Source organism: Idiotropiscis lumnitzeri, chromosome 19, assembly GCF_059441095.1.
Source record: "Idiotropiscis lumnitzeri isolate Australia: NSW breed Sydney's pygmy pipehorse chromosome 19, RoL_Ilum_1.0, whole genome shotgun sequence".
Classification (NCBI taxonomy): Eukaryota; Metazoa; Chordata; class Actinopteri; order Syngnathiformes; family Syngnathidae; genus Idiotropiscis; species Idiotropiscis lumnitzeri.
The window spans coordinates 11,670,385-11,693,928 of NC_142409.1; the positions used below are offsets into that span (position 1 = coordinate 11,670,385).

The following is a 23,544-nucleotide window of genomic DNA, read 5'->3' on the forward strand; positions in this document are numbered from 1 at the left end:
TGGTGACCAGTCAAGAGTGTATTCCATTTCTTTCATCGAAGGTCAGCAAGAACTCAGCTATCAAAAATGGATGGATGGATGTCTTACAATTAGCTGGCGACCAGTCTAGGGTGTATCTCACCTTTATTAGTGTAACACCACACAATTTGAATGGACGATTGAGCACCCACTGAAATGTGTGTACCTTTTTTTTTAACTCGTGTATTCTTGTATCTACTTTTATTTTATTTGCGAAATATTTGTGCAACATCTGCATATTTTTTCCGTAGATGATTTCAAAAAAATATATAGGACGCGAAAACCGTGACGTCACATCCGCCGCTAGTCTCCGGAAATACAGTCAATTTTTATTCACGAGAGAAAAAAAAACAGCTGGTGTACGAAAAAAAGAAAGCATCAAAGTGAGTTACCACGTCCAATTCTCGTCATTTTGCTGACGTAATTATCCCGGGTGACGTTTTGTGAACGCGCTTGTTGGTGTGCGGAGCTGCTACTTTGTTTATTTGCCACGCGAGCGGCATTTTGTTGCCAAGTTGCTAACTTTAGCTTTAGCCTCCAGTACCAGCATCGCTGCTACTGTGCACTTGTAGCTAACACGTTAGCCACTATTTGCTAACTAGCTGCCATGTCCAGTATCAATACCACTGCCCACTCAACGTATTTGACCACTAAACTGTTTTATTAGGACGCTGATATTCGGGCCAACGTCATAACTCGCGCGTGTCGTGACGCGTTAGTTCACCGCGTTGTTGTGCATCATTTCTGACTCAAATGTTTACATTCGTCATCCACCAAACATCGTTGGATGTGAGCAAACATTTTGGGGGCGTATTTCCATGTTGTCTAGAATCCTCCACTATAGTATGTGGGAGTGCATCAATAGTTAAATGACTTTAGCAAAGGTGCACACGTTGGGGTTGTTAACATCTTGTTAAAATGTGTGAGAGACGTGTGAACGATTCAAAGATTAATTGCTTTGCATGGGACCAACATTATCAGACAGATCATTTTTAAAGACAATTCCAGTGATTATTGAGCATCATTTTGCCAGGACATATAAGAAAGTTATGACTCTTTCATTCAAAATCAAAGCTGACTGAGATTTTGTTGACTCTGTGTTTTGAATTAAATAACTTGTTAAATCTCTTTCCAATTATCAAAAGGTTCAAATCATTGGAAATTAAGACAGACTGTCTCTCATTGCTTCAGACAGCCAGTCAGTGTTGAATGCATACATGCCTTCACTTAAATCTAAAAAAAATTCCATACGTGTTGCACTTTTACTGTGTCGTGTACTCCAGCTGACCAACACAACTCTATACCAAAACTGACTTGTAATATTGTCATCCAGACTGCCACAAAATTCAAATGAAAAGAAGCATCGGAGAGGAAGAAATAGCTTCCCAATTTGAAATAATCTGTATCGTAAATATATAAGTTCAAAGAAATGCACTTTGCTCGCCCTGACCGTTTTTCAAACAGATCTGAGGAAATTGATTTTCAATACACCCCAGACCGCAGGATAAGCACTCACACACAACCTTCTAGTTACGTCGAGTAGCCGACTTTTGCTGACTTTGATTGCAAGAAAGGAAAACTGGTCCAAAGTGGCCCAGTGGTCTGCATGGTTGTACCCATCTTTAAATGTTGAACGGGTTGCCAGGATGGCCGAGTGGTCTAAGGCGCCGCGTTCAGGACCCAGTCTCCCCAGGAGGCCTGGGTTCGAATCTCGAATTTTGGCTGCCAGGATGGCCGAGTGGTCTAAGGCGCCGCGTTCAGGACCCAGTCTCCCCAGGAGGCCTGGGTTCGAATCTCGAATTTGGCTGCCAGGACGGCCGAGTGGTCTAAGGCGCCGCGTTCCGGACGCAGTCTCCCCAGGAGGCCTGGGTTCGAATCTCGTGGCTGCCAGGATGGCCGAGTGGTCTAAGGCGCCGCGTTCAGGACCCAGTCTCCCCAGGAGGCCTGGGTGCGAATCTCGAATTTCCCCATTGTGGGACTAATAAAGGCATTATTATTATTATTATTATTGAATATTTATGCTTGTCAGCCCCGACTGTATAGATGAATACAATGACTCTCAACAAACTCTAGAATAATGTTTTTATGTTATGAATTAGTTTTAACTGCTTTTATGTGTCTGATTTATTTTTCCACGCCATGTACAGCACTTTATATGTAGTGATGGTTGTTTTTAAAATACTAATAAATATAGTTGAGTTGTGTCATATTTCTCTAAAATGGATAAGCTGATCGGATAATGGATGGATGGATGTTTGTTTTCGACAGAATGCCAGCCTCAAAGCGAGGTACAGAAGAGCCCCTCGATCCTCAAGCGAAATCAAGGAGGTTGGATGATGATGGCGACGCGCTACAGTCCGAAACTGCACCAGCAATCAACAACAGGTCTCTCAAAGAAATACATATGCATGAAATGATGGACGCTGTCACCCCTCAGATTAAGAGGAAATTGTCAGAAGAAGAAGCAGCAACAGAAGGGAACCCAGCCAAGTCCTCCCGACAGAGTTCCCCTCTCAGAAGTATTTTAGGTACGCCCGATGCAAAACACAATGTTAACACAGAGTTCAATATTGACAACACGCCTGACAATGGCAGCAAGGATGGACTTTTCAACAAGAAATACTCAAGCCGAGTACCAGACAAGCTGGGCTCTGACTCAACGCAGGTGAGTGAAGTGTTAGCATCTGCTCCAGCAGAATTTGTCCAGAATGAGCACAGTTATGGTAGAGCATCAGACTCCAGTCTTGACAGCATTTTGGATAATACAGAAAACATCACAAAGAAAATGTTAAGTTTTGAAGGTACGGCTGATGACAGCAAATTCCAAACTGAAGAAAAAGACAGAAAAGAAGGAGAGGGCCAAAGGCCTACTGCTAACAATCCCTTAGCATCGTCCTTGATGGAATCTAATTCAGAGGCTGCTGCTGCTATCAGAAGCCAGTCGGTGGGGACATTTTGTTCCAGCAACGGAGATGTACATCTTAAAATGTTAGGTCATGGACCAAAATCTCCAACAAATTCCAGCAGTGAATGTAGAAGGACTATTTCAAGTTTGATAAAGCAGGATTTAACACATAATACAGACTTGGAGAAGCATAAAATGACGCCAAGTGATGTCATAGCAAGCCTTAATGATGTATGTGGCGAAGATCAGTTGGCTCCGAATGCCATCGTTGACAAAATTGTGTTAGAAAGTCGTAATCCGGAGACGAGCAGTGAAGAAACTCGAATACCCAAGTCAAATAAAAGCCCAGATACTCAGGTCACAGAAACGGAGTCTGACCGAAACCCAGAGACTCAATTTAAAGAACTTCTTACATCAGCATCAGGTCGCCAGACTAAAGAAAACCCAACTGTTACGGACTCTGATAGCAACTGGCATAGTCATGCTGAGAAAGTAGCACAGTCTCATCGAAATCTGCCAAGTAAGATTGAAGATGGTTTCACAATAGCTTTAGAGAGAAATCCAGAAAGATGTATCCAAGAAAATCAAGTTATTCTTGCTGACAAAAATGTGGCATCAACAGAGATGGATAGAAAGAATGTGTGCCAAATTGAGTTGGAGGATAGTGGAACCCCACAACGTCTGGCTGAGTCGCCTTCGAAGGAGGCCGAAGATGTGCCACAAGTAGTCCTCGAAGGAATTTACAATGTTGAGTGTCAAGTCCAGGAAATTCAAATGGATCCAACTGAAGAAACCGTAGAAGCAACTGAATCTGGTGTGACCCCAGCAAGTCACATTGAAGAAAATCTAAGTGCTATAGAGTCAGATCGAAACCCAGACAGTCCGACCGAAGATTTGTCCATTTTGAGGGGAACCGTTCCCATGTCGCAGGAGGTCCTCATTGAAAGTCGTGATTCAGACGATCAACCAAAGGCTAGTCCAATTCCAAAGAATACGGCTGAAAAAATGTCACTATCTACAAAACCCACATCGCGAGACATCCCGTTTGACCAATGTACTGCAAAGTGTCAAGTTGAAGAGTTTAGTGAACCCCTAAAGAGTCCTTCACTTTCACAAGGAACTGAAAACACACCAAAAGAAGTGCTTAACAACTGTTTTAATACCGAGAATCAAGTTGAACAACCAACGGTGTCCATGGACAAAAATCAAACTGCAGTAAGTCATGACGAAGATTTGTCACTTTTACATGAATGTGAAACAATGCCACAGGAGGTGCAAATGGAGTCCGAAAGCAAGGCAGAAAATGGAACTGCAATGAAGTATAATACAAAACCACAAAGTCACATGGATGTGTCGCTTGCACAAGAAACCCAACCCACTGCACAAGAAATCCTTGTAGGAAGCCAAATTTCAGAGGGTGAAATGGAGTCTGAAAAAACCCCAAACTGTCAACTTGAACAAAATCTAACACCAATGGAGTCAGGAAATCCTTTACTTTCAAAGGAAACTGAACCCGTTCCACAACAGCGCTTTGTTGGACACCCCAGTGCCGGAAGTCCTGTGGAGTGTAATCAAAATTTACCAATAATAGAGTCCGATAGAATAATCGTAGAAAATCGTTGGGTTGAGGAGAAAGTAGTGGAATCTGAGAATCAAATCCTCCTAAGTTCTTCTGAACAAAAGCAGGAGCAAGTGCCAAAAACGGAGGTGTTGACTCGCCACTGTCAGGCGGCTGGTAAGCAAAACATAACAATGGAAATGCCCCGTGAATCTGTCATTGTCTCGCAGCTGAAGTTAAATGAGGAAAAGCCGTCTGAGGGAAGATTGAACTCTGCGTCATTTCAGGAGGAAATCAATCACTTGAGGCAAAATGTTGATGACACTGTTGACAATAAGTTAATTAGTGGGAATTCCACTCGCTTGGAAAAGGAAAATATGTGCTTTGAACATTCCACATCAGTAATGAATAAAATGGACGTCACCGCTTCAGCTGTCTCAGAGAATGTGGAGCATCCTGCCTATTCGTTGGGAAGCAACCCTCAAAATTACAACGAATCACACAATCTCAGTGACATACATCTTGGAATTGGTGAATCTGCTCAAAATGAAGACAAAATGAACTTTGGATCCATTACTGAGGACTCAAACATTTCTCATACAGAAGTGGTGAAAGACGTAAAAGTCCAGGAGAGCTCAAAAGTGAGCGATCGCACCACTGTTGTTACACAAAAAGGGTTAGTACTTGCAAATTTCATGACCAGCGGAACTGAAGAGCATATCCCTGAAATGGAGAACTTAGAAGAAGCAAGCAAGGGAGACAAGATGGACGTGATTCCAAATTGCCATGTCTACGACGATGAAAACAAGGTTAATTTGGACTCGCTGGCTCTACCCGTGAGTCCAGCAGAAGTCCAAATTCAAAGTGCTGAAGACCTGGTGAATCCTCTGGAGGAATCAGAAAATCAAATCATCCAAGCAGAACCGGACATGCATCCAACAGCAGACACATCATCTTCTGAAGCCCTCACAGAGGAAAACCAGGAAGAGGCAAATTTTCTATATCCTCATGAGAATCGAGCAGAAGAATCTGAAGACATGGAGCATGAAGATTCTGTTCAGGAGCATCGGACTACATTACCACCAGAGGCTTCTTACGAGACACAAAACTTGGAAGGTCAAATGGTGGAAACCTTTCACTTGGAAATACAACATGAAACTGAGCAGCCGCATGAGGTTTGTCAAGATGCCACAACAAATCATTCAAATCAAGCTGGCATGATGAACCTTCAACATGCATGTTTGCTAGACAATTCACAAACAACGTCAGCACCTGTGGATTCTGACCCAGCAGGAAGCGTCAAGAAGCAGGAAGTCTCCGAACTTGCACTGGACGTATGTAAAGTTCAAACGGGTGCTGATTTTACTACAAATGGCTATGATAACAAAGGTACCACACAGTGTGTCGCAGAAGTAGAAATGGTAGTCGAAGAAGAGGATGTGCAAATGAAGAACAGTGAATCTACGGTTATCGTCTCAATCTTGGAGAACACTGAAGTCACAGATTTCAGCACCAGAGGTTTGGATGCTGCTGTAAACCAAGCAGCAATGGAAATACAAGTGGAACCGGATTCTGTCTCGATTCCAGCTTCGACTGAGGAAATACAAGTGCAAAATGCAGACAAAATGTGTCTTATTTCTGACATTCAGCTCAAGCATGTAATTGCAGAAACAGCAGACACTCCTCATGCAGTAACAAGTCTCGTTCTAGGTGACGAGTTGGCTAAAATTGCTTTGGCTAGTGTTGATTCAGGAAATCATGGTCTTGATCACTTTGTCTTGGGTGAATCTGTTCATTCACCATTAAAAGAGATGACGGTGTGGCAAGATGACGACACGACTGCAAAGACAGTCATTCATCATGACACAGAAGAAGCATCACCAAGCAGTGAAGTCCAAGTCCTTGATTCTGTCCAACCAACTGACACTGCTACTGTTACTGTACCCACAACTTCAGAAGAGCAGACTCAGGCAGTCTGTGAGTCACAAGTTGAAAACCAGATAGTGTACGAGCCTATTAGTAGCCCGGAGAGTAATGGAGCTGCAGATGCTACTATGGTCTTGGATAAGCAAGGTTTGGTCTCTTTAGAGGACATATCAAATGTTGAAGACATGAAGGAGGCATTGTGTAATAATGAATGCATGGAAGCGAGTCAATTGCAAGTGGAAAATGAGGAAATTGCCGAACAAGAACTTGCTGGTGGCCAAACCGCAGTTGAAATGAGAAAGCTCCCACCCACCACCACCAAGACTGACACAGATGGAGAAACTGGATCATCTTTACAGATGCAAGAATTGGTGTCTCCAGAGGACATGCCAAATACTCAAAACATGATGGATGACTTGTCTACTTATGAAAATATGAAGGCTAGTCCTTTGCAGCTGCAAAATAACAAAACCGCTGAAGAACCGACAGACAACCAAGCAACAGTTGAAATGGAGGAGGTACAAGTGACCTCATTTTCAGAGTGTGAAGGAGATGCCACGACTGCTTTGGAGAATGAAGCGTTGATGTCTTTAGAGGAAGCACCAAGTCAGCAAGACACAGAGAACTTACCTGCTAACGAAAGCGTGGATGATAGTCATTGGCCGTTGGAAAATGCTCAAAGTGCAAAAGTGGAACAGACAGATGGCAAAGCAGCTGTTGAAATGGAGGTACAACAGACCACCATAGTTCAAGGGAGCCAATTTAGCGATGCTGCTTTGGCTTTGGGGAAGCAACATTTGCTGTCTTCAGAGGATGCACCAATGACTCAAGACACGAAGGAGGACTTGTCTGCTAATGAAAGCATAAAGGATAGTAATTTTCACCTGGTTGATACCAGTGCCACGAAAGAACAACCGCCAGACACCCAAACTGCAGTTGAAATGGAGGACGTACAACTGACCACAACTGTTTCAGAATGTAATGCAGATGCCGCCACTGATTTGGAGAAATCTTTAGAGGACGTACCAAGAAATCTAGACAAAAAAGAGGACGGGCTCGCTAATGAAAGCACAGAGGCAGGTCAGTTGCTACTGGAAAAGGATGAAAAAGTTGAAGAAAAGACAGATGGCAACGCGGCAGTTGAAATGGTACAACCGACCCCCATAGTTCCAGACAGTAGTCCAGATTGTAACAAAGTCGGAGATGATGCAGTGACTTTGGAGAAGCAATTCTTTGTGCCTTCAGAGGATGTAACAAGAAATCAAGGCATGAATGAGGACCTGTCTACTCATGAAAGCATCGGGGCTAGTTATTTGCATGTGGAGAATAACGATCCCGCTAAAGAAGAAAAAGCAGTTGACCAAACTGATGTTGAAATGGATATGGTGCAACCAGCCAACACAATTCCAGAGCGTAATGGAGATGCCACGACTAATTTGGAGAAGCCTTTGTTGTCTCTCGAGGAAGTACCAAGCAGTCTAGTAAAAAAGGATGACATATTCACAAATGAAAGTGTAGAGGCTAGTCTTTGCCAACAAGAAAATGCTGACAGTGCAAAAGAAGAACAGTTACATCTGAATACCACAGTTAGAGAGAATAGTCCAGGTAGTGCCAAAGATGGTGCTGTTGCTGTGATGCTGGAGAACCAAGATGGATCAGAGGGTGTCCCCAGTAACCAAGAAATGAAGGAGGACTTGTCTCTTAAAGAAAACATAGAGACTAGTCGTTTCCAACTGGAAATTGGGAAAACTGCTGCAGAAGAATGGACAGACGTCCAAGAAGTAGTTGAAATGGAGGTAGAACAGACAACGACAATTTCAGAGACCAGTCCAGAGAGTAACCAAGTTGAAGATGCTGCTGCAATTTTAGGGAAGCAAAATTTGGTGTCTTTAGACATGAAGGACAATTTACAACATGAAACTGCTGAAAAGGAACATACAACTTGCCCAGCAACAGTCGAACTGGGTGTACAATGTACCGCCACGGATCCAGAGACGAGTCCCCAGAGAAATGGAGGTGGTTCTGCGGCTTTGGAGAACCAAAATTTGGTGTCTTCAGAGGATGTACCAAGTAACCAAGAAACGGAAAACTTGTGTCCTAATGAGACTAGTCATTTGCGACTGAAAAATGAGAAAACTGCTAAAGAAGAATGGACAGACATCCACGCAGTTGCTGAAATGGAGGTAGAACAGACCACCATCATTTTAGAGACTAGCCCAGAGAATAACCAATCTGGGGATGTTACTGTGTGTTTCGAGAAGCAAGATTTGTCTTTAGACATGAAACGCGACTTACAAGAGGAAAATGAGAAAACTGCTGAAAATGAACAGAGAATTTGCCAAGCAACAGTTAAAATACCACAAGGTACTGCCACAGATCCAGAGACGAGTCCACAGACAAATCAAGATGGAGGTGGTTCTGCGGCTTTGGAGAACCAAAATTTGGTGTCTTCAGAGGATGTATCAATAAACCAAGAAATGGTGGACTTGCAACTAGAAAAGGAGGAAATTACCAATAAAGAACTGACAGATGAAAAAACTGTGTTTGAGATAATGGAACCACAACAGGCCACTACAGCTCCTCCTGAGCACCTGCAAGACGACCTCCCACTGAAAACCCCTTCGGCCTTACCTGCAGTGGTTCGACCAGATGGTACATCTGATGAGTATGTCTTTCTCGAGCCAGTCACTGAGAGCAAAATTCACTTGGACATCGTCTCTCAAGCTGCTGTCGCATCCGGTCTGTCCGACGGCTGTTTGGTGAACCAGGTGGATCCAAACTCTGCATTCACGGCAACAAACGAACCTCAACAGACTTGCCTTTCGAAGGCCGACGAGCCACCCCCTGAGGTCAAAGTTGCTGCAGTGATTCCTTCAGGTGAAGAAGCAGCTGGTCAACCTGCACCACCTTCACAAGAACTTAATGAGTTCGCCACAGACAACTTAGTTCAATCGGTAGAAATGTCCAATTCTCAAACTCTAGGTAGGAATTTTGTGGCGACAGAGGACGGCAGTGGTGACGTTTCCCTCCAGGAGTTACAAATTCTGGAAGATATGGAGGTCGGACATGAGATCGTAGTAGTCGAGGTCGAGAATCAGGAAGACAGTGACATTATGATTGTAGACAAAGTCGCCACTCAAGCACCTCCTCTACAAAAGGCAGAAGAAAAGACTGAAAATATAGATGTTTTGAAGACCAACAATTCATCCTTAAATCCAGACGTTAACGAGATACTTCTTGAGAAGCCCAAGAAGCAAGAAATGAACACCCAGGCGAGAACCAAAGCGCGTCTGGCTGCTCTGGCAGAGCAGAAAGCTGCCGCCATGAAGAGGACGGCCAACAAACAGCAGCTCAACCTCTTAGCGTTGTGTCAGGAAATTGCTGAGGACATAGCCACAGACAGCATGCTGTTAAAGAGGATTGAGGAAGAAAAACAAGCGGTAGCCAAAGGCGAGGCTGCCAAGAAGGAAAATCCACCTGTGAGCGTGCAGGAAGTGGCCCCTGTTGACGTCAAGCCCCCTGCTGAACCCGAAAGCTCCTCAGCACAGGTGTCCCCTGCTGAGGAGCCCCCTGCGGTGCAACCTCCCAGTGCTGAATCTAAGATGTCAGAGGACCCTCCAAAGAGGCGTTTCTTCGTCTCACAAGTTTCCGTGCCTTTGAAGGCTCATGAGAAGAAGAAGCTAACTCGATATCAAAGGCTAAGACAGGTCGAACTACAAAGGGAGAAGATGTCATGGGCGCGCATGAAGAAAATGAAGTCTGACCAGGCAAATCAAATATTCTCTGACATGGACTGGCAAGCATCAATGTTTACGCCTGTTCAATTTCCCAACAATGCCCCAACCACTGACCTTGCACCCAAGGCCAGTCCATCACCACTTCCAAATTCTGCCTTAAGTAGCAAACCTGCATCACCGAAGCCAGAAGCTCCTGAGTCTCTCAAAAGTGAAGCTGCTAAAACGGAATCCCCCGAAGCGGACGGCTCCAAGATTGAACCACAAGGCAAAACTCAACCCTCAAAAGTAGAAACTCCTCCGATTGAACCTGCTAAAGCCGAAGTCACGAGAATAACAAGGCAAAGTAGCAAGGCTCAGACCTCTAAGGTGACCCCTCCTCCAAATCCCACCCCTAAAGTCACCAGGTCATCCGCCAGGAGGTCTCTGCCGTCCGTCCCCCCACCCATGCCCAACGGACTTAAGGCGTCCAAACCGCAGCCTGTCGAGTACAAGCCGTACAAACCGCGTCCCAGGTATTCACCTGATGATTTTGAACTCGATGACGACCCGTTACCAGCGCCTCCAAAGACCTCTGGTCCTCTGCCGAGGTCTATCCAGCCTCACACTCAGTCAAATCCCTTAGCCCAGTCCAAAGCCACACTTCAGCTTGGCAGCCAGGCAAAACTCAAACCCTCAACCACCTCATCTGGAGCGATCGCAGGTCAGTCAAAACCCAACATTTTAACCTCAAGTCAGTCCAAACCCACCAGTTTTCCCGGTCGACAACATCTCGTCTCCAATGGCGCCCAGTCAAAAGCCTCTGTTACACCTGCTCCTACCATACTGTCGCCTTCCAATGCGGTTCTACAAGTAAAACCCGCCTTGGCTGGAACTAAGGCACATCAAGCGGCTTCTGTTACGCCCCAATTAAAAACATCTGGCACTGCCCCAGCTCAGACCAACCAGCCAACAGCTTCAAACTCGTCCCAGATGAAGCCTTGTGGTCCTCCATCTGATGGAGGTCCAGGTCCTGCAAAAACGCTCCAGGTTCAGACATTAACTGACAAGGAATGCAAGGTAACTACTTTTGCTTATATTTAAGATGTCAACCATTTTTTATGGTAGTTAAAAATATATTTTTGGGAATCTTTTTTAGGCTACTGGAGCTTTATGTTCATCAAGTCCACCTAAACCTCCCCCTCCCTCAGAAGAAAGCTCTCATCCACCTGATACGCAGCAATCGGAGGGAAAGCCTGCAGGTCTGTTTTTTTCTCACTTTCTCTCTACGTTCAAACTTTTGTGGTTTACAATAATCTTTGTTTGTCTGACAGTTGCTGATCAGTGCCAAAAGTCTGATACCTCTAAGACAGCCCAGGATGGGCATACTTCAGTCACTTCCTGTCAAGAGTAAGTCCCATCGTGTCCTACAGGACACTGTGACTGCAATCTATATTCATATTTTTAATTTGGAATTTATATTTTTGCAGTGGTGCGCTGCAGCAGCTAGACGCAGAGACTCTGCAACGAGAAGTGAAGAAACTTAAGGCAGCCGACAAAGACGAGAGCCAAACCATCATTGTAAGTCAATGAGAGGAACTCCTCAAGTCGGTGTATCGGGATGTGAGCGTACGTTTCTGTTGTCTTGGTACCACAGGATGCTGGACAGAAGCACTTTGGAGCTGTGGCCTGCAGTGTGTGCGGGATGCTGTACTCGGCCGCTAACCCCGAGGACGAATCGCAGCATTTGCTCTTCCACAACCAGTTCATTAGTGCCGTCAAATACGTGGTGAGAAGATGGAGAGTTGTGGTAACTTAGACTCGTCTTGTAGTGAGTTGATCATGTTTTATTGGTTTTCGATCTTGTGATTGCCAGGGCTGGAAAAAGGAGAGGATTCTGGGAGAATTTCCCGATGGCAAAATCATCCTGGTCCTGCCTGATGATCCCAAATACGCTCTCAAGAAGGTACAGAAATCCAGTCTTTGCAATCATATCATTCAAGGGACTCAAACTCATGGCCTAGGGGCCGTTTGCGACCCGCGCAATGATAGTTTGTGACCCTCTACTTGGCATCAAAGTTTATTAGTGTTGCCCTTCACGCTTTTTGCCGTGTCGTTGATTGCATGATAACTAAATAACCTGCACATTTTTATGTTAATAAATGAAAAAAAAAAAATCAAAGTTGATAAATATCGAGCTTAAAAACATTTTTGAGTGTGAAAATTCAGTATCCCCCAATTGTAAAAGCTAATTTGCCTTTTTCTAGAAAAAAAAAAGTAAGACAGATTTGGTACAATAAACTTAAGTTTGTCGCTGCTCAGGTTGATGAGATACGGGAGATGGTGGACAATGACCTCGGCTTCCAGCAGGTGGGGACAAAGTGTCCCTCCATGACCAAAACCTTCCTCTTCATCACCAACGACAAGAAAGTGGCGGGATGCCTCATCGCCGAGCACATTAACGAGGTGATTCCCCCGTGACGCCGCTGACATCGAACGTTGTCCGCTCAGCACGCCCGCGTCACCGCACGCTTGGACTCTCTACGCAGGGCTTCCGGGTGATCGAGGAGCCCGAGCCCGAGGGCTCAGAGGGTGAGAAGGTGATGTTTGAGCGTCAGCGGGCGTGGTGTTGCTCCACCACGGCCGAGCCGGCGCTGTGCGGGATCAGCCGCATTTGGGTGGTGAGCATCATGAGACGCCAAGCCATCGCCTCGCGCTTGGTCGAGTGCCTCAGGTCGGTGCCGCCTCGCCCACGGTTACAAAGTTTACAATGTCAAATTGAATTGCAATTGGTGTTTTCACAGAGGATAAAGAATATATGCCGCCATCTTGTGCTTGTGACGGCTGGTATTTTGAAAAATACGTACTAGAATGCCTCAGTTTTGTTAAAAGTGGATTATTTTCTTTCTTTGCTCAGGAACAACTTCATCTACGGGTCGTACCTGAGCAAAGACGAGATAGCCTTCTCAGACCCGACGCCCGACGGCAAGCTCTTCGCCACTCACTACTTTGGCACCTCGCAGTTTTTGGTGTACAACTTTGTCAGCGGCACGCACTCGCGACAGTCCAAAACTGACTCGGTATGACAGTCGAGCCCGGAGGCGAGGGCGAAGCCCCGAGTGGACTAGCCCTCACCGAAAGACGTCTGACGGACCTCCGTTTGTCTCCCCGCAAAATGGACATGCCTTGGTTCTAACCTCAGGATGAACAAATTCACACTTGTCATTCAAAAATCTGATTTAATTTGAAGCAGCATCAAGCAGAAACTACCAAAGGAGTATTGAGGCAACGCTGAAAAGAAAGAAGCATCACTCTACAAGATTCAAGGCGAGAATAAAATCGGATATTTTGGAGGTAAAAATCAGTATTATACACTTTTATCTTGGAGAAAATATTGCTCATATTACAGAAGTATTTACTAATTGTTTTCTCTAAAATGATTTTATGACTAATCTGAAAAATATTATCTTTATTGAAAAAAGAAAATATGCAGCTTTTTTGTTAAAAAAATAACTACCGGAAAATTTGAAGTATATAAGTATATTTTTACTTTGAAAAGCAATTTGTCTGACTCCCAAAAAAAATGCTAATCCTGAAAACATCCAAATTCATTCTCCTAATGCGAGTTTGAGCTTGAAATTGATAAATTCGTATCTTGTAAATGTACAAACTAATTCGTGTAATATTACGATTGCAATCCGTAAAATGTACAACTCTTGCAAATTTTACTTTTTATCTTGAAAACATTTGAGTTTATATAATGATTTTTACCTCGAAAAAATACTACTGGTTTTCTCGCAAACTCTCGCAAATTTTTTATTTTTTTTATATATGACCTTAATCTTGTATTATATATTTTTTTTTCTTCAGTGAGGCCCTAAAACTACTTTGGAGAAAATGAATCATATGTCCTTTAATTATCATTTTATTCCCATTGATTAACATGCGATTAAATTTGTGATGTTTTTCCATCAATGGCTGCTCACTTTTAAACCCTTTCACGCCCTCCAGCAAAGTTTGTCACAACATTTCAAACTAACAATTGTGGGTACTTTATATCCGAATATCTGAAGAAGAAATGTTTAGACCTGTAGCTTTTTTTTTTTCCTCTTCTTGAGCACATTTTTTTTTTTGCCTGTTGTTGTTAAAAACTGAGCCATATACTGTTCGCCATTAAAGCGACGGGGCATTATAACCTAATAGTTTTTTTTTTTTTTTTTCCAATTTCCCACAGGCTTTCTTGTTGATGTTGTGCCTGAATTTAATTAACAGTGGCTTCATTTCTTTATCTGTTTTTTTTTTCATTGCATAGAACAGATTATCATCCTTTTCCTTAATACGCAATTTACACTGTACTATATGAAATCGTCATGTAGATAAATGCGTTCTATAACATTTATAATAAACAATGTTAAAATTGTTCAAGCGCCCACCCCCTCCTCGTATGACTTTGTGTATGGATGAGATTTATTAAAAAAAAAGTTGTCAATATATATTTCAATAATAAACTAAAAGCATTGCAGCCTATTCCTGCCCACTTTCTTTTTCCAGTGACACAGAGAAAAGACCTCCATGAGCAGTGACACCTAGTGGCCGGTGATGTAATTTATTTTATAAATATTTGCGTGTTTTAGCATTCCAAGCATTTAGTGGGTGTAACGATAACTGGCATTTTTTTTCTTCTTTTAGTGCATTCCTCCACACTCCTGTCACAACACGAGCCGGCTTGACAAACGCAAAAACAAGCTTGGAACAACAAATACGCTTCCTCAAGCTGGGAGAGGAGATAGCTATCAGGTCGGGTCGAAAAACAACCAAGGTATGGCTGACAATTTTGATTATTTGTCTGCGGGAGTGTCTGAGGTGTTGACGCGTGGTAAATGATACAAGGGCTTCGATTTGGAAATACACTTTTTTTTTTTTTTAATATCTCCACAAGAGTTTAAAGACACAAAGTCGTCACAGCTGCCACATTTTCAACCAGTAAAACTGCTCTTTTGAGAACACAATTTTAGCTAAACACAATCTGTTCAATAACACTTAAGAGGATTTCACACATACCGATAATTGGAGCATTTGGATAAAGTCGATTGCCAATCAGGAAAGTATTTCTTCGACATCTCCTACTTTTGCTACTTTTTGTTTTCCAGTGGTTTGGATTCCATGTGTGTCACAAGCCAATCTTAGTACTGCGCAGGACAAGGTTTTTTTTTCCTCGTGCTTTGGTGTCTTAAAAAAAAATAGTGAAGCTGTTCAAAATCGGTATGCGTGTATCCCCGCTTTGCAAACTACGGCATATGAAAAACATACTGTACATCGTGACCCGAACCTTGGGTCAAATCATAGCTGCACCTCCTGCCTTGACATCTGACATCCGCTGGGACTTGATCTCTCTTAAGAGCATTAAAAGCAGATTACGCTAATTCTTCCCAGAGCTTCTGTCCTGATGATGGGTAAAAACCGTGAAGAGAAACAAAACAAAACGAACACCTTTAGCTACACAAGATGGACTGGAAGTGCCGACTGTTGACGTTAGTGGTGTAACGGCATGTAAAAAATATAAATAAAAATTGCGGTTGGATGCCTTGTCCCATTACACCCTCAATAGTCAAATGTAGAACATCAAAGTGAAGTAATGTTCATGCCAAGGTTATGGCAACATGGAAAAAAAAAACATAGGCACCAAAATGATTTTCATGAGTCGTCATTCCGTCACATCACAAGATGGGACAGTTTTCGCCGCAGAAGTTGTACAAGAGATCCAACACGTCTGGCTCCTGAAGACTTCGGGTCATCACCCCGTGTCCTTTCTTGGGCTGTCCCACCACCACTGCTTCACCGTCTGCTGGGAGCTCCACCAACGGGTGCACTTTGTTGTCCTGCATCCCGACAGCAGAACCGTTTCTCTCGGTCCGCGTTTTGGCTGCGCTTTCCAATTTTGCGTCCAGGACGCTCGGCTCATCCTGACACACCTCCGAGTCGCTGGTGTGCGGCAAAGAGAAATAGGTACACATTTTGGACCTTTTGTGGTCTTCTGGCTCAGACGTGGTGCTAAAAAGGGAGGAGGGAGCGTCCTCCTGCGTGTCCTCGCAGCCGTCTTCATTTTGGGCGCAGTTGACCAGGTTTTTGTTGATTCCGGTCGGGTCAGAAACCGATTTTCGGATGAGCGTGTTCTCCCTGATGAGCCATCGTCCCTCGTCGATGGGAACGCTGTCACCTGGCCCGACTTGTGCGTTGAAAGCGATGCAACGGGTTGCCTCGGTCAAGGTGTCCAGAGCATTGGTAGAATTGAAGTAAGACAACTCAGACACTGCTTTGCATCTTGCCGTGTGAAAAGGCAAGAAAATGTTGGAGTGCTTCTTTTTGGTTCTGGGGGCCGACGGGGGCCTGTCGACATTATTGTTCTTCCCGTAAAGCCTTTCGATGGTTCTCCTCACAAAGCCTTTGCTGATAGACTTCCGCACCGGATCTTCTTCGCTGATTGACTGCTCACTCGACATTCGTGTCTGATAGCCTCCACTTTCTGACGTGTCAGAAGGCAGCGCTGTATTCAGACTCTGCTTTGTGTTGTCTGCAAAACTCTTTGCCAGGAACATTTCTCGGATAGACTTGACCCGGTTGCCTTCAGGCTCCGCGGTTACCACACCGCTAGAGTCGTAGCTGAAGGATAGTGACGACTGTGGGGCGGATCGGGTGCACTGCTGAAATGCTTCAATGGACTCTTCCGATAAAAGCGAGACCTTTTTACCGGGATCCTTATTATACCTTGTCTTCTGGGCATCGGCAACCTGTTTCTCCAGAAGACTCACCCTTACCGCAACAGGCTGGGATGGCTCCTCATCGGACTGGTCTTTGGCAACTTCCACTTTGTCACATTTTGTGTCAGTCACAGGGGCTCGGCATTCCGCTAAATAGCCGCATTCTTCCTCTGACGCTTTCTCATAGAAGCTAAATTCTTCCTCAGCGGAGCTTTGAATTTGTTGGTATTCAAGTGGCGATGACTCTGCGTGTTCATCACAACCACTCAGGTCGCCACCGCTGTCCTCTTCGGCCGGATCCCGAGGATGGTCTCTCTCTGGATCCGTGTTACAAATTTGTCTTTTATAGCCCGGTATGCCCAGTAACTCGTTTCCGAGTTCTTCCTTGTCTTCAACTTCTGTTTGGTCTTCATCCTGACTCTGCGTTTTGCCTTCAGTCTCTGATTGTTCTTTTTCTGATCTTGTCTTCCGACTGGGATTCAGTTCCACGTAACATTCTCCTTCTGTTTTGTTGTCATATTCCTCTTCCGAGCATCGTTCTACAGCAGAAATTGATACATGGTCTGGGTTCAATTTCTGCTGTCCTTCATCATTACATGCCAATTCATCATTGTGTTCCTCAGTCCCAGAACAGCAGCCCCCAGAATTAGCCTTCATCTTCTCTTGATTCGCACAAACGGAAACAGCTGAGAGAGACACAAGTTCTTCTTTAAGGATTTTGGCCCCGTCAAGCCCTTCAATGAGGTCATCAATGGACTGGTCCTCCTGATAGGTGCCGAGCAACTGGAAGTCCCTCCAGCTGTCCAGGATGTGCCTCGAAGCTGACTTCCATAAAGCCGACAGACTTTCTTCTAACTGGTGGGACTCCTCCATGCTCGCGATTTCCCTCAGGGAGTTTAGCATTCTCAAAGCCTCAGCAGAGCTCACATCGTTTGCTTTCAGCTGGTCCACGTTGAGGTTGCCAATGCTGTCTTTCAGCGCCATGATGGACAAGAACGCCAAAAGGACTTTGGATGAGGAGCCAAATGTGGAGGCCACCTGGGAGGAGAAGTCTTGGACGCTGTTGGACATTTCCAAGCATGATGGACTTTGCCGGATGGATTTGATAGAAAAGCAAACGCTCTCGAAGACAGGTCCCATGTTTGGCTGGTCGACGATGTTTGGCAGTTCTGCTTTTACTTTTGTGTCAGTTGTGAATTTCTCTTGGTTTTTCTTTTGGTGCTTATCAGTCCCTTTAGCAGTTTCAACAGTACCTACTGACGCTTTTATGGCCTGGAGAGAGTTCATCTTCTTTCTCAGGGTTGGAGTTTTGCTTACTCCTGCATCCTCTGAATCTGATGCTGAATTTCGGGTGAGGATTCTTCTTTTGGACTTGTGTCTGACTGGAGGCGATGCCAGGTCCATCGACTTGGAATGTGTGGTCTGTTTGCTTTGCCCAGATTTGGACAGTGTCTGCCTTTTCTTTGGCAAGGGGCTGACGTTTGGTGTCGTTTTCTTGACCACAGGATGGCACTGTAATGAATGAGACCTTTTGTGAAGCTCATCAGCCACATTTTTGGATTGTGATTCTTGACTGTCCATGATTTTTGGACTGGGCACTGGGAGATTATTTGGGGATGTTGGAACCTCACTTGATGGCATACTTAATGAAGACAGCCTCTCTTCTGAGACAAGACTATTTGGCGACACGGAAGAGCTGCTCTTGAGAGCCAAGAGTGATTGCTGTTGATCTTCATTGTTACTTATGGTACATTTTTCCATACTGGACTTTCTGAGGGACATTTTCTTTTCCAGAGACACATTACTGACCAAAGGTGCTCTTTTGATAGATGTCGATCTGGACACTGTTTCTTTCTCCCTTGAGACCTCAGCCTCTATCAGTTGAGTGATTCTTAAAACGTGCTGTGCATGCGGCAAAGCCTGGGCAGATGGTGGGAGATTATCGGACGTTTGACTTCTCACTGCTGGTTGCACGCACCTTGGGCTGCAGGCCACGTGATATTCGGGATCTGATTCTTCCGGCATTTCCTCTTGGGGCGGAGGGGGTAGTGAGAGATCTCTTGAAATAATATCCAAAGGGTCTTGAAGTCTTGCATGATTTCCGGTTGCACTGTTGGTTTTAGTTTCCGCTTTAATTCCCTGTCCATTTGTCTGATGATTTGACGGAGTCATGTTGTTTTCACAGGACTGGATTCTGTCTCTGACAGAAGTTCCCTGCTCATCCTCAGGCAATGTTTGCATTGTTAATTCTTTGACATTGTCCGCTGCAGCAATAGAGATAAGTCCCTGATTTTCTGTCCCACTGGTCTTTGTTGGGAAGTCCGTTGATTGTTTAATATGAACTTTCTTGAGCCAGTTTTGAACATATTCATTAGCAACTGAGCTGGAGGAGTCAAAAGCAGGCAGGGACATTCGCGCGCTGACATCACAATGCTTGTCTCGATGCACCGACGTCTGTCGGGTGAGCACTGGGTTCCTGAGTGTTTTATGCTGTGTTTTATCTGATGACTTTGCACCAGCGTTCCGCTCCATATTTTTGATTGTTCTCATTTTGAGCTTTGTTGGTTTTTTTGCTGGCTTTAATTTAGTACCGTATATCTTCCTGATGAACCCGGCGCTAGAGAAAGGTGTTGCTTTCTTGCCTTTGTTTTTGTCTCCTGATACATTTTCTCTCTTTCTTTTACCAGGTGAAGGAAGACGACTCCTTCCTTTGTTTCTTCCTTTGGGGCTCCTTCTGGACTTAGGCCGAGGTTGTTTTTCTTTGACTTTGGTGGGTTTGGCTACCTGTGTCTTTGCTTTTACTCTGCCGTGCTTAGGACGAGGGAAATCTGCAGTTTCTAGCATGTTACCAGCACTCCAGATGTTAACAGATTCAGAAGCTGTTGTGGGTTCCCACAACTTGTGTTCAAAGTCGTCATTTCTGTGTAGATGTCCAGTTTCTGAAGTAGTGGGCCTGTAAAATGAACCCACATTTGCATTGTAATTATCCTGGCAAGTTTGCTGTTCGTATATATGCAGGACAGTTTCAGTGATCTCCTCCCCGCTGGATTCCATATGCATGAGTTCAGCCGATTTATATGATGAGATGTTTGTGTTGTTCAAGCTGTTGGCATCCATAGAGCTAAGCCTTCTTGGCTTGGGTATCGGCTTGGTGCTGCTCTGCCTGACCACGCCGTATTGTTCCGTGAGCGCTCCATTTTCTGTCTCTTCTCTGTAAGAGTAAGATCCAATGCTCTCCATTGAACCTTGCTTCGTTCTGATTTGTGCATGTCCCGGGGTTGGTGCTCTCCAAGATGTTGCTTGGATTTTGACAGCGTCCTCTTCGTAGCTGCTTTGACTTAAAACTCTGTTGCCGAGTGATGGCGGATTCTCATCGTGGTCATCTTTGGATTCATCCTTGTTGATGGTCTCATTGGAGCTGATTTGGTCTTGTAAATCCGGCGTGGCGGGACAGACCTCCTGCTCCAACTCCGGCTCGGGCAAACAGGCCGCGTTAAGCTGATTGGCCACGCTGCAGCGGGTCAGGGTGGTCATCCAGTGGAGGGTTTCCTCCTCTTTAACAGTCAAGCGTACCCGCATCTCCACTGTCATGCTCCCATCTTGGTTCACCCGAAAGGACTTTTCGATGTCGTCCTCATCCGGCTGCACGCAGTCCAGATCCTCACCCTCTGTTTCGCCGGCTACATGTCCAGACTCGTATCCTCCTGAGTTGGTGGGGTCGCATGAGCTTCCCATGAGGGAGTTGTGAATCTTGTTAATGATGTAGCGCTCTGAGGATGTGGAGAAGTTTCTTGACTTGGACCCATATGTCGGTGACTTCCTTTTGCCTTTTCGTTCACGAAGACGTGGAAAAAAAGTCAGAAGATTTCATGCAGCAGTGAAGACGGGGAGGATACCCAAGAGGCATGAAAGAAGAAGAGAGAAAACCAATCAGAAAAATGGTCTGTCTATGAGTAGTCGGCGTCACAGGTGCCGTATGTGGGTCATCTACGGTGTTATGCATGATAATATCGCGTCAGCACTTTCTAAGGCTTTATCCTGTGATACTAGGTAGATTACACAGGTCACATGACTGAAGGCCTTACTAGATAGAAATGAATTGAACTTACGGTTCAGTGCCTTCAGTCTCCTGACGCTCATCCGGTTGCCCGGCGGCCTCATGGATCCCGGTGACTTTTGGGCGTTGTAATTTGCTGGTCTGAATGGCTCTTTGCCCGCCGCCACCACCACGCCGGAGCACAGGATCAAGCTTGGGAGCCCTTCCACCTTTGACCAACGAAATAGAAGTCTTACTTTCAGGGCGTGCGACAAAGCCAGACTGAGTCAATTGAAAAAAATACAGATGGAGCCATAGCTGATGAGGTCATTGTTGTGCATGTCACTAGGATCTTCTCAGTCAAAAGCAGATCCCTGACCAGTTGCCTTACATGGCAGTATCCCAGAATACAGTGCGAGGGATTAAGGGGGGGATGCTAAAGAAGCTTAAGACTTTCCCTTTATGGGCCAGCCAGTGCTAAGGAAGTCCTATATGGGTCGTTCATGCTGCTAACCAAAGAGGAGAAGTTATGGAGCCACTTACGCGTCTGCCATCCGCCGTGTGTAGCTTCGCCACATGGAACTGCATCATCTCTGAAATATATTCCAGAATCCACTCAAACGTCGTCGCGCTCCTCTTTTGGAGCACCACCGTGTGTTTGACCGAGGGGTCCCCATTCCGAAAGACCACCAGTCTCTTTGGCGTGTGCACAAGCATGGGTTCCTGCCGCCCGGGGTAGGCCCGCTGCAAGTTCTGTCGGCGGGCGCTCACTGGCCTAGCGTGGTACCAGGGCGCCAGCTTCTTCCTGGCCATTGCCAGGTTGATGGGCTTCACCTTCCGGTTGTCAGAGCAGATGTAGGACTTGCCGTCCTCCAGCTCGTCCAGCGTGTTGATGGCGTGGACCCCCCGGGGGGTGGTGATGTTCCTCACACCGAACGGCAGCGGCACCTTCTTGGACAGGCTGTCCAGGAGGGCGTCGAACGTTTTGAAGGTGCGGTTGTTGACAACCATGCGCAGGCCGCCGAATTGAGCATCGCCGCTCTTGTAGAAGCACACCCGCTTGGACACGATGGGGTTGGAGACACTCGCGTGGCGGGGGGTGCCGAAGGTGCGCAGACTCCCCGACAACTGCTCAGGCGGGATCCTGCGAAGGCTTGACTCGTTCATCATGGTGATTTGCTGTGACGGAGGAGAAGATATTCCGATGTAACTTTCATTTCAACTTGTGCAAATTGTTTGTAGCGTGTATTTTGTTTGTGTGTTTGGAACGACAGTAATTTTCTTGGCTCAATTGAACTTGGCATGTGATTAATAATAAAAAAGTGTCAGAAACAACAAACCAGGAGTCTGAATTTGTTTTTTTTGTCCAATGTATCCCCTTAAGCGAGTCAGAGTTTATTGAAAGCGTACTTGACGGTTGATGGCCACCTTCCACAAATGTGTCGACATACGTTGCGTTGGAGGACAACCTGCTGAGTAGGCCAACATATGTTGTTTGGACTTGAAAGAAGCCCCGTCGTCAAATGACGACATGATCGGATTTTGGGGAAAGACGCCAACGCAAACGTGATCTCTCGCTTGCTGCTTAGCAACCCAGCAAGCGCAAAACGTGGGCGTTTCCCGTCCGGGTTTTTTAAAATTTGTACGACAAGTGCATCGTGCGAGGACGACTGTCCGAAATGAAACGGGTTGTCAGCCATTTTGGAGTCAATTCCATGAAAAGATGCCTTCAAATGGATTGAAAATAAAACTACAGATGAACTTGAAATTGTCAAATCATGCGAGCGCCCTCGAGGGCCCGCATGCAGCGTTAATTGACTTTAGCAGTGCAGCTAAAAATACACGCAGCGCTTACCAAACGCATCGGACCACCTGGCATCTTGGGCTGCCTCAATCTTTTCATTTGCGACTTGATTGTCGTACAATTGAATTTTTATTTCCATCAATTACGTCTTGCTTCTTGCAAGGAAACTTTTTCACAGATGAGAATTTTAGAATTTTTTAAAATTATTTGCCTTTACACAAGCACCAAAAAAATCTTAATTTCCGACTCATTAATTGAAGCCGAACGCTGCTGAGCTCAGACCTTTCGTGAAATTTGGAAGGAATTGAAGAGATTCTTCCAATGGTCTTGGTGGATCGACAGTCCAAATCATACCACAACATCCATAACAAGAATCCAAAACTCACCTAAGTGGTCATTTTGAAAGTGCCGACTGCTTATTTCCTTCTTTTGGAGGCTCTAAAAACAACAGCGCTCTACATCCCGACTTGCACCCGGCTTGCTTCCACGGCAACTGTTAATTTCGGGCCGCACCATCGCGGCTAATTTGCTTAATCTTTGCTCGGCGCTAATCCCCCAATGCTAGCGCGCCGCACGCTGGGCCATCGTCATCACGTCCACATTTAAGTGTCACCACCGAACCTGTGCAGATGGTCAACTTGGGCTCGCGAGACTTTTGGCGCTTGTGGAGTGGTTGCGGTGGCACCTTGATTAAAAAAAAAAAAATTGTCGGCTGGCACAGACAGATGCTAACGTGGCTAACAGGAGTGTGCGGTGGCCTTCGTGCGGGGTGTGGCTAATCTCATTGCCATAATAAGGATTAAAAGCTTGTTCGCAAGACCCTCCG

The 23,544-nt window shown here is 45.2% G+C and overlaps 3 protein-coding genes across 5 annotated transcripts in view; 2 read left to right on the plus strand and 1 right to left on the minus strand.

Moving 5' to 3' along the window:
• The first annotated feature begins 334 nt into the window (after positions 1-334).
• LOC148318587 (uncharacterized) lies at positions 335-14,545 on the plus strand. The gene is made up of 10 exons (XM_088282344.1): positions 335-401; positions 2,287-11,200; positions 11,280-11,382; positions 11,455-11,530; positions 11,611-11,701; positions 11,778-11,909; positions 11,997-12,086; positions 12,443-12,586; positions 12,670-12,854; positions 13,038-14,545. The coding sequence occupies exons 2-10, from the start codon at positions 2,288-2,290 to the stop codon at positions 13,204-13,206; spliced, it is 9,903 nt and encodes a 3,300-aa protein (XP_088138470.1). The 5' UTR covers positions 335-401; position 2,287; the 3' UTR covers positions 13,207-14,545.
• Positions 14,546-14,706: 161 nt separating this feature from the next.
• Positions 14,707-23,544, plus strand: part of lypla1 (lysophospholipase 1) — a 43,573-nt gene continuing 34,735 nt past the window's right edge. For all 3 annotated transcript variants that reach the window (XM_088282604.1, XM_088282603.1, XM_088282605.1), the window contains exons 1-2: positions 14,707-14,721; positions 14,810-14,939. The gene's annotated coding sequence lies outside the window, so the exon portion shown is untranslated. The remainder of the gene's footprint in view (positions 14,722-14,809; positions 14,940-23,544) is intronic.
• On the minus strand, positions 15,027-23,248 carry LOC148318589 (uncharacterized). The gene is made up of 4 exons (XM_088283350.1): positions 23,105-23,248; positions 21,458-22,093; positions 20,988-21,144; positions 15,027-20,705 (listed from the first exon to the last, which is right to left on the minus strand). The coding sequence occupies exons 2-4, from the start codon at positions 22,082-22,084 to the stop codon at positions 15,838-15,840; spliced, it is 5,652 nt and encodes a 1,883-aa protein (XP_088139476.1). The 5' UTR covers positions 22,085-22,093; positions 23,105-23,248; the 3' UTR covers positions 15,027-15,837.